At 38.7% G+C, this 10,647-nt stretch overlaps 1 protein-coding gene across 1 annotated transcript; it reads right to left on the bottom strand.

Annotated features, from left to right (window-relative positions):
* Positions 1 to 229: 229 nt before the first annotated feature.
* LOC119792920 (NXPE family member 3-like) lies at positions 230 to 8,622 on the bottom strand. The gene is made up of 6 exons (XM_038299767.1): positions 8,479 to 8,622; positions 7,338 to 7,772; positions 4,015 to 4,310; positions 1,438 to 1,508; positions 944 to 1,141; positions 230 to 864 (listed from the first exon to the last, which is right to left on the bottom strand). Exons 1-6 carry the CDS (start codon positions 8,605 to 8,607, stop codon positions 290 to 292), a joined length of 1,704 nt encoding a protein of 567 aa, XP_038155695.1. The 5' UTR covers positions 8,608 to 8,622; the 3' UTR covers positions 230 to 289.
* Between the last annotated feature and the right edge of the window lie 2,025 nt (positions 8,623 to 10,647).

Raw genomic sequence — 10,647 nt, 5'->3', positions numbered from 1 at the left:
TTTCTTCCCCATACTAATGCTCAGTTTGAACTGTAGGAGATTGTCTTGACCATGTCTACATGCCTAAATGCACTGAGTTGCCGCCATGTGATTGGCTGCTTAGAAATTAAGTGTTAACGAGCAGTTGGACAGGTGTACCTAATAAAGTGGCCGGTGAGTGTATACCTACTCAAATTAAGGTTGAATATATTTATTGTAAGAAGTTTCTACTTATTTTTTGCAGTGTAAGTGGTGGAATCATTCACTTGTAATTTACAAAGTCCTAATTTGTCTTTCTTTAAATCCCTTTCTACGGCTTGGTTGCGTCATTAAAACTTTCACCAGGGGGGCACAAGTGGGTCAAAATGATATTGATCATATTTTTGATAATGGGGGGTTCTGGATGGAGGTTGTGTGGCAGGTAATGTGCAATAGTCATCTCCCAGGCATCCACCAGTTGGACTTGTACCCCTTTAAATATTGCTCTTAGGATTTTATCACGCTGTAAGGAATACCAGTCACTATCGGTCAGTGTCTTCAAAAGGTCTAATGCTTTGGGATTAGCAGTCCTGATGATGACCAGTGTACCTGGAGCTCTGATCAACAGCCGCTCCACCGCCCTCCGTACGTTTAGTAGACGTCGAACATAGACCTCAAAGGGAAAAGTGCTTAAGTGAGTCCAGATACCAATAACCACAGCGGTGCCTGTGCCTCCAATCACACTGTCCAGTTCATTGGCAACATAACGTGTCTGACTGGCAGCCATTGTGCCAAAACGGATTGGAGGACCGTGGCAACGGAATGTCAATAAGATGTTGTTGGCATAATCCAAAGCAAGGAATGGTCCACTTTGCTTTAGGGTTTTCAGGTCAAACTTTTTTAGTCCTGGAGAGAAAACAACAGCAAAAAATTAGGCTGAAACCAATTATTATCCTGTGGGTAAATATATTTGCCTACCATCTACCTGGTACTGATTCAATTAAGTACTCAAACCACTGCCTGATGGTGGAGTCCCCGTACAGGTGGAGCACCTTGCCTTTGAGACACTGGCTAATTGCTGTGGATGTGTTAAACTGTTTAACCGGAGTGCCTTGTATTACCCGCCACACACCCTGGTAATAATAACCAGCAGGTCTAATATTCAGACTTGGACTGGCATCCCCTTGAAAAGATAAGAAGGACAGTTAAAAAAATATATGGAAACATAATTGCTAAAATCATATATATTCTTGCTTTTTTTTTTAGTTTCAGTCAAATAAATAAAATATAGAAGTTTTTTTTGTTTTTGTTTGAAGTATTTCAGGTTTTACACATGTATTTATGCAAAAGTGCCCAAATAATCTCACTATGACCTAATGCTTTTTGGCTTGTTAGTGTCAAACAATTCAGATTCATTTATTTTATATATTATGATATGTAATGTCCTGACAACATGGTGACCATGCTAAAATGTTATACCTTTTACTTTTGGCAAAATATCGATATTAGAAATTCCTGAGGCCCGAATGGAGACTTTCATGTTGACACCACTGCAGCAAAGGACAGAAAATGAAAATATTCATGAAAAAACAAACTTTATCAATCATTTACATTAATTCCCTCCTTAGCAGAGGTGTTTTTAGAATCTTCGGGGCTGTCTCTCCTCCTCCCTTGGTGGTGGTCTGATTTCCGGGGCTGGCCCCTCCTTGGTGCCTTCACTCTTGGCGTCCCTTTGGGCGCCTGGGGCTTTGGGTCTCCCGGCGCTGGACTCAGTGCTCTGGGGGGGGGGTGTCTCTGCAGCTCTCCACAACCACTATTGAGCATTTTTTCTATGGATAAACTTTACATGCACAAGTGCACCTTCACAAACAATTACAGGTGCTTGGCTCCAGGTACTTAGAGATTCACTTCCATACAGAAACCCCACATTCATATCTTCAGGTAACACAGAGTACATGTCAGACTTAATAATATTACTTTAGAGATAGTTCAAGATGTTGCTTTATTGTATGTCTCGTACCATGTCTTTCGGTTGTGCTATTCTTTTTTCATCATTACAGGTGATGAAGCAGACTGGAAATATTTTGTCATTATCTCCTTTCTATCTCTTCTTTCTTTCATCTTTTTCTCTTTTGTTTTTCTTTTTTCCTTTTCTTCTTCTGTTTTTCTGCTCTATTTACATTGCAGTGTCCATATTAACTGTAAAACTCCCTGCATAATTATAATAAAGCAATTTATATGCATGAAACAAGGGTAGCAGTATGGCAATTGCCATACTACTACACTTGTGAAAGTAAAATCTGTTTGGCTCTTTTTGGCATCAAGACAATTATTCTTATTGCCACATTGCCAGACAGGACACTGTAAAAAAAAAAAAAAAAAGAATCTGAAAATGGCAGAAATCTGTCCCAATTGTCTCCTAAAGTGAGAATGATTGTATATACACTATATTGCCAAAAGTATTTGCTCACCCATCCAAATTATTGGAATCAGGTGTTCCAATCACTTCCATGGCCACAGGTGTATAAATTCAAGCACCTAGGCATGCAGACTGTTTTTACAAACATTTGTGAAAGAATGGGTCGCTCTCAGGAGCTCAGTGAATTCCAGCGTGGAACTGTGATAGGATGCCACCTGTGCAACAAATCCAGTCGTGAAATTTCCTCGCTCCTAAATATTCCACAGTCAACTGTCAGCTGTATTATAAGAAAATGGAAGTGTTTGGGAACGACAGCAACTCAGCCACGAAGTGGTAGGCCACGTAAACTGACGGAGCGGGGTCAGCGGATGCTGAAGCGCATAGTGCGAAGAGGTCGCCAACTTTCTGCAGAGTCAATCACTACAGACCTCCAAACTTCATGTGGCCTTCAGATTAGCTCAAGAACAGTGCGCAGAGAGCTTCATGGAATGGGTTTCCATGGTCGAGCAGCTGCATCCAAGCCATACATCACCAAGTGCAATGCAAAGCGTCGGATGCGGTGGTGTAAAGCACGCCGCCACTGGACTCTAGAGCAGTGGAGACGCGTTCTCTGGAGTGACGAATCGCGCTTCTCCATCTGGCAATCTGATGGACGGGTCTGGGTTTGGCGGTTGCCAGGAGAACGGTACTTGTCTGACTGCATTGTGCCAAGTGTAAAGTTTGGTGGAGGGGGGATTATGGTGTGGGGTTGTTTTTCAGGAGCTGGGCTTGGCCCCTTAGTTCCAGTGAAAGGAACTCTGAATGCTTCAGCATACCAAGACATTTTGGACAATTCCATGCTCCCAACTTTGTGGGAACAGTTTGGAGCTGGCCCCTTCCTCTTCCAACATGACTGTGCACCAGTGCACAAAGCAAGGTCCATAAAGACATGGATGACAGAGTCTGGTGTGGATGAACTTGACTGGCCTGCACAGAGTCCTGACCTCAACCCGATAGAACACCTTTGGGATGAATTAGAGCGGAGACTGAGAGCCAGGCCTTCTCGTCCAACATCAGTGTGCGACCTCACAAATGCGCTTCTGGAAGAATGGTCAAAAATTCCCATAAACACACTCCTAAACCTTGTGGACAGCCTTCCCAGAAGAGTTGAAGCTGTTCTAGCTGCAAAGGGTGGACCGACGTCATATTGAACCCTATGGATTAGGAACGGGATGTCACTTAAGCTCATATGTGAGTCAAGGCAGGTGAGCAAATACTTTTGGCAATATAGTGTATATATATATATATATATATATATATATATATATATATATATATATATATATATATATATATATATATATATATATATATATATATATATATATATGGGGGCATTAAGGGACCCTGCATCGATTCCCTGTGGACTCACTAAGTACTCTAGGTGTATCAAAGTTTGTCTCTTTGATTGGCTCCACAAGTCAACTTGTTTTATTCTACAGAATATATGCCCCTCTATGTTTTAAAGGTTCAGCTTATACAATGGATGAGATGCTTGTGACTAACTGTAAGCAAACAACCCCAAGAATTTATTTAGCACCAATTAATACTAGGATGCATAGTGTAAATGAAATTAATAAAAATGGCGTAACACTTACCGTTTAAAGAGGTTCCCCTCCCCGGGCTTTAGAGGTTGTTTGAAACCTCCTTCAGCATGGGTGATCCTGGTGTCACAGCCCAGTTTTTTTGGCTTGTAGCAGAACCAGGGCTCACCAGTGCGGACATCTGTATAGTTGCACAGATTCTGCTGAGCTGCCTTGAGGCATACATTGCATGTCGTGGTTTGGGTGACGGAGCCTGAGCGAAAGATGCTTTTAAAATAAACTCTGTCTGGCTGCTCTTGGGTCACTCTTTCCAGCACTGTGATAGCCTCACTTGGGTGAACCAGGATCACCTTTAGAGAAGAGCAAGATTTTTTTTTTCCACAGAAAACCGTAAGATAAGTTGTAGTATCAATATCTGTCAAAATAAAATTATACTTTTTTGTTTTATATTGATCTAATGTATAATACAGTATTGTTGGGCTGTGAGGGCCTTCAAAGCCTTTTTTTGCTAATCTTAAATCAATCAGAAAAACTAACCTAAATACATAAGCTAAACTTAAATTTTCTTCTTTCCAGCTGTGCTTATTTATTCTAAACATTTCATTCTCTTAATTTCTCTTGGCTGCGCTGATTCCATTACATTAATGTTGTCTCTATATAGTTTGCGCATTACCATGTCAATGAAAGGATACTGAAAGCCCAGGGCCTTCTGATTCAGCAGTGCTGGCTGATGATACCTTAACAATATTATTGAGGAGTATTTTCTTCAACCAATCTGATTTCAGATTTGCCCTAGAAGGGGAAGCTAGAGGGCCGTGCCCTACATCAGCATTTACTGTCCTCTGATTGGTCAGTTAGAGCAAAATGTTTACAGCCAAGTTAAACTAGAGATAATCTGCATTTTAGATTTGCTTTTCTTAAAGGTTTCTCTGGCCTCAATTGCTGATAAGAAATGGAGATACTAAGACTTCTTGCACAAAGACAGAATAATGGTTTGTTTATAAGTATCTCTGGTGAGCGTGATATACTTTATTTTCATGCTTTATGCGCTATTTTATCTGGTAATTAGATGCATATCGAATCTGATGATGTAAATATGGCGGAGCTGCGGTTAGAGACGATTGAGGTTATCTCAGTTAGGCTTCTTGATTAGTTGATGTCTGTATTCACCCTCACACCAGACTTTGTCTCTGTTATACCTACGCTTTTAAATTTCATATTTCAATATTATTGGTGGTATATTTTATTAAAAAGTGAAAGTGGTGATATTAACCCCTTCACACCCATCCCCTTTGGGAGCAGTGGGCAGTAATTGTGTGGCGCATAGGTAAAAGGGTTGGGTTAAGGGTCTTGCTTACAGTCCCCAATGTTTACAGGGCACAAGTGCACTGCTTTAACCAACTAGCGAGAGGGAGAGAGAGAGAGAGAGACGCACACAAATAAAGCAAGCATTAGGATACCCGCATAATTGTAGTTCTGATAGTTATCCAGCAGATGTCGCCATTATAAAGTGTATCAAATGTATCAAGCATGGTGCCGAGTTTTGGCCAGTTGTGTTAAATTGGTTCACAGGCCTTTAAACTTGCTATCCCTACCTCTAATATAACTAACAAATGTTGAAATTACTCAGTATTTCTTTAGGTGACAGGACTCTGTCTTGCAATATGACAGATTCTTAAAATGCCATGCATAAATTGTCTGTTTAAGCAATAAGATTTTAGTTCCTCATGGTGCTTATGTCCAGAGTCATAACCACACAATGTGTAATCTATTTTTCAGGAAATCACTGAAGCTTTGATTAGGATATTCCAAAGTTTCTGATAGTGAATCAATATGGATAATGTATAATGTATTGCACAAATCAAATATTATGATTCAATAGTTTTTTTGAAGCTACAGTGTGATTGTTGTATTTGAATGGCAGAAAGCGCAAAAGGATTGGAAAGGTGTTTGCTTGCTAAAGTGGTTGACCTATTTGATGTGGAAAACTGGTCTATATTGATGGAGGAGCGATGGATAAGGTCCTTTGTCTACTCAAATGCTAACAACATATAGACATCTGTCTTGTTCTGATTTGTGGTGAGTAGAAACAGCTTTAAAGCAAATTACTATTCTCACTAACTAACTATCAGCACATGTTACTTATTTCACATTGTTGCAATCCATTCTGCCATTCTGAAGATACACCCCTCCAACCGAGGTGAATCTTGAATCCTGAGACAGAGCAGAGCTAATCAAGCTCTGCTTACTGCTGAACAATGGGAGTCCTGATTGCTGTTCGCCGAAGAAGCCATCGGACCTGGACCGTCTGAGATGGGAGGTACGGAGTAGCGCCGCGGAGCTGCTACTACAAGCTGTGGTTACGTGCTAACCAACGTAGCTAAAGGGAGACGTCCCTGCTACCATGAGTTATAAAACCAACCCCCTTGCAAATCGCCAGTTATTGTTGCATCGGATTGATCCAAATCTCTTTGAGTTGCTGTTGACGAACGGACTTGACCGAATAGGGGCCTGCAGAAACCGGACCAAGCCGAAGACCGTCACTCCTCATCATAGTTTAATGCATTCCTGATTCATTATTAATTTTTCTTCATAAACTGAATGAAACTTTGCTGTTTTGACTGCAGTTAACAATCGTGTTTTAGGGTTTATTTAAATTTCATTAGTCCTATTGCAAAGGACACTTTAAAATGTATTAGTCTTAAACTTTGAACATCACAGACTTTGAACAGACTCTTAAACCCCTCTTCCCAGTTTTTTTTTATTTAGCTTATTTTCAGTAGTGTTAATTGTTTTGCTTAGTTATTAGATATAATACTTTTTGATTGTAACTAATAAACGTACCATTGTACCATTGTGTTCATTTTACACAGTGAACAATTTATCACTCAGGCTGGATTCACTCTTCTTTCAGTAGCATCCAAATGAACAGAGACACATTTATTTGGTTGGTGATTAATACCGTTGCCAAGAGCCATAGCAGAAATTAATAAATTGGTGAAAGACAACTGGATTTCTGACAGCCGGATTCAGGAGTCTAACCCTTTTAGGAAAGAGGCTAAAACCCTGGTCAGATTACAGTTATCATCATTCAACTGATAACAAATAACTAGCTTTACCCTTGATTTGTATTACCTGTTAGTTAACTAACTTCCAGTTCTAGTTATTTAATATATTCGAAATCTTCTGGCAAGATGAATGGCACAACATTCATACAAAGGCTCACAGATTTTTGAGCATCAAGGTCAGCATGTGATTGAGTTAGGGTGTATGGGAATATATATGGAATAAGTAGGTTTTCATTACGAAATACATTCAGCTTTTTTTTTTTCATTATTTGTAGGACTGAGACGTTTGCTAACAGAAAAAAGTCTTACCTGAACTTCTGCACTTCCCTCCCAGAGTAAAGGGAATACAGCAGTGTAGGAACCATTCTGGTGATCCAACACTTGTCCTGCCACCCCTGCAAACAGAGTAGGGTTGTGCAACCGAGCAAGCAAGAAGTCTCCACCAAACTTCTTGGGATGACCGTAGAAATCATTGATTTTTACCAAAACTTCCAACTGATCCCCTACATGCCAACTCCCCCCTCTGTTTCCTGGAAGGATGGTGAAAGTGCTGTGAGCTGGATCACTAGTGTCATGTATAGAAAAGTTGGTTGGTAAAGGGGGGGTTTCAGGCCAGGCAACAGAGTCCTTCATATGGTTCCATTCAAGGGCGTCTTCAGGTGATAGTGAATGAAAGGAGCAGACGTCGGAGGGCAAGGGATGCTCAGGGGATTGCACTTGGGGTTTGGCGAAGAAAGTTTTATTCTTTAACAAGAGAAGAGTTTAGAGAGCAAACAAATAAAATGCCATGAATAAAGTTTATTTTTAATAAAAATAATCAACTGTTTATTTTAATGATGCTAAGTGATTCTGGATGTGTAAAAAAAGAAAGATAAGAAAAAAGGTTTATGACAGCAATGAGTGAGAAAATGAATCTGATAGGGAAACATAGTGCAGAGACCTTCAAAGAGAGAAAGTAGAAACCCCTAAAGACAATATCATTGATGCCATCAATTAACCTATCATCCATTTGAGCTACCCTAATATAACTGTAATAAAACAACTGTTTGTTCACCATAAATGCATTTTTTCTCAGCAATAGATCCCTAATGTTTACACAATATGGCTACATTCGCACTGCAGCTTGAAGGGGCCCAAATCCGATTTTTTTTTTGCCCACAGGTAACTTGTCTGTAATATTTTCATGACAGTATGAACAACGCAGATCCAATATTTTCAAATGTGACCCAGACCACCTGGCTATGTGGTCCTTAATCAGATACATATCTGATCTTTACCAATGCAACTTGTGTCTGAATGACCAGATCGCATTCATCCGACCTGAACGTCATTAATACTAAACAAAGGTCCCTATTCTGCATCTTTCAATGCAGAATGATAATGCAGAGAATAGTCTTTATTCCGAGCATTAAGGCTTGCAGTGTGAATATAGCCAAAGTCAAATACTCACCTCTACTAATTTACTGCTCCTCTCATTCATGATGTTCTCGTTGTAAATCAGGAAACATAAAACACATAAAGTCAAGGAGGTGAAGACAACAGCAAGACAGTAATGCTTTCTGCAATACTGGCCTCCCATTATCGCTGGTGACTCGATCTGGCTTTTCACTGAAGACAAAGGCAAAAAAAGGCAAAGTCATTAGATATATTAAGGCCTCAGTTGTGCAACATGGCAAAAAATATACATCTTCTGGTCCATTTCAAACTAACCATTTGACACAGGTGCTGTGAATTTGCCTCAATCGTATTTTGGTTCAGTCAAGATGCTTATTGATGCTCTCTTGTTAGAAATGGGCCATCTAGTGGTTAGGTTAGGAACAACACACATTTATGATTGGAGAACTTGAAAGTAATGAGATGAATTACCACAATGATAACATCTGAAAACATGTTCATTTTTTATATCAATATCATTGATTAAATTTCAGTTTTCTGCCACATATGTATTAATTTAAGGCTTCTTATTTCATAGCATGACATGCATTTAAAACAGAGCAAAGAACTTCTTTAAGCTGAAATAGCTCACAGCATCAAAGACCCTACACCGAGCATGACACTGGGTAGAGCCTTAAGGAAATTTGTGAAAATATCAATATCTGACAGAAAACAGAAATCCATAACTTCTTGCATGTATTGTTTTTCACAAGAGTTTCTAAAACAAACCCATGAACTTCATTAAAACTTAAATATATTTAATAGTTCTTCAGATATACATTTTTTTTTATCATGCTTTTGATCTAAGTGAACTGTATTGTGTCTGTGCATGCAGAGCAGATCTTCAAAGGAGGTGCAGAGGGATTTGCATTTGCAATTCAGAAGAGGGTGTGTGCAAACCATTTGTTACCTGTTTGCCTTGATCAATATGTTGATCACATTCTAATGAACAAACCATGATATTCATGGGGGATATATAAATGTAAACATTTATCATATGCAAAGTGACTTTGCACATGATACATTTTTACATTCATGCTGATAATCAGTGCCTAAAAATGAATCCCTTCTCACAGAAGGGTAGTTAGAATGTTCAGAATGCTCAAAATGTTCTAATCCAGCCTAAATTGTGTATAGGGTTTATTTCTTTCCACTAATTGCAAGGAGTACCTTTTGTTGTTTAAAAAAAAAAGTCACTTTTATAGATTGGATCACCCCTAGCAATGTGGTTTAACCACATCTCCCTTATAACCAAGACTAGCTGTCAGCAGAGAGCTGAATAAAGTTACAACACATTGCCAAGAGATTTTAGCAAAGATAGGAGCTCTGTGAAAGGAATTTAAGGGTATTTCTAAATACTCTGTATTTAACGGACTATATTGCATTTTAACATGTAATACTAAATATTTAGGTGTACACAGTCACAGTGTGATTTCGGTTGCTTTGGCTGAAGCTACCTTTATGTCCTACTTGTTGGTAGCAATAAAAACATCAATGCATGGTAAATATTAAACTAAACGCATGCAACTTGGAATATTATGCTCATACATTTCATTTACTAGGGGAATCCAAGAATCAATTTCCATTTCTATCTCATACTCTGACCTTATGCCTAATAACAACGAAATATTCCTTCAATAACTAAAAAAAAAGAATGAATATGTTTGTTTATTTAAATGTTTTAATACAGTGTACAGTTATGCTTAAAATCATCTTTGTAACATAGCTTTGCTTTTGGTTTAGAACAGGCTGTCTTAACCTGAATCAACTCAGGGCCTTATGCAAAAAGCAGAAAAAGTTAAGTAATTAGTCATTCTCAGAAAGCAGAGCATTTTGCACTTAGTGCTAAAAAAAAACTTGGTTCAGTCCTTTGAATTTAACAAAAGAGAATAAAGTAAATTGAGTGTATATTTTTTCTATCAAAGACAAATGATTGATAAAGTACACTTGACTGATCATCGACAGGCATAGTTTAGTATTTCAGCTCAAAAGTATGCTTAGTTTTCTGTCTGGAGTTGGTTATCTCAAAAAGGAGAGAAACTAAATGGAAAAAAAGAAATCAAAATAATACAGAAAGCATTATTAGGAATAAAGTTATGTAACGTTATTCATTCTACCTTATTGTATCTGCTTCCTGCTTCCTCCATAATCCTCCCTTATCTTCTGCTTACCTTTAGTCTTTAAT

Source organism: Cyprinodon tularosa, unplaced genomic scaffold (genome assembly GCF_016077235.1).
Source record: "Cyprinodon tularosa strain WSP-4 unplaced genomic scaffold, ASM1607723v1 ctg434, whole genome shotgun sequence".
Lineage (NCBI taxonomy): Eukaryota > Metazoa > Chordata > Actinopteri > Cyprinodontiformes > Cyprinodontidae > Cyprinodon > Cyprinodon tularosa.
Note: the sequence above shows the minus strand (reverse complement) of the source record. Positions and strands in the feature narration are given on the sequence as shown.

Excerpts from the sequence above, each read along its gene's own strand:
- LOC119792920 (XM_038299767.1), bottom strand. The coding sequence starts at position 8,607 with ATGGGAGGCCAGTATTGCAGAAAGCATTACTGTCTTGCTGTTGTCTTC. Across the intron at positions 7,773-8,478 it reads GGAGCAGTAAATTAGTAGAG|AATAAAACTTTCTTCGCCAA; the intron begins GTGAGTATTTGA and ends CTCTTGTTAAAG. Across the intron at positions 4,311-7,337 it reads AGGGAAGTGCAGAAGTTCAG|GTGATCCTGGTTCACCCAAG; the intron begins GTAAGACTTTTT and ends TCTTCTCTAAAG.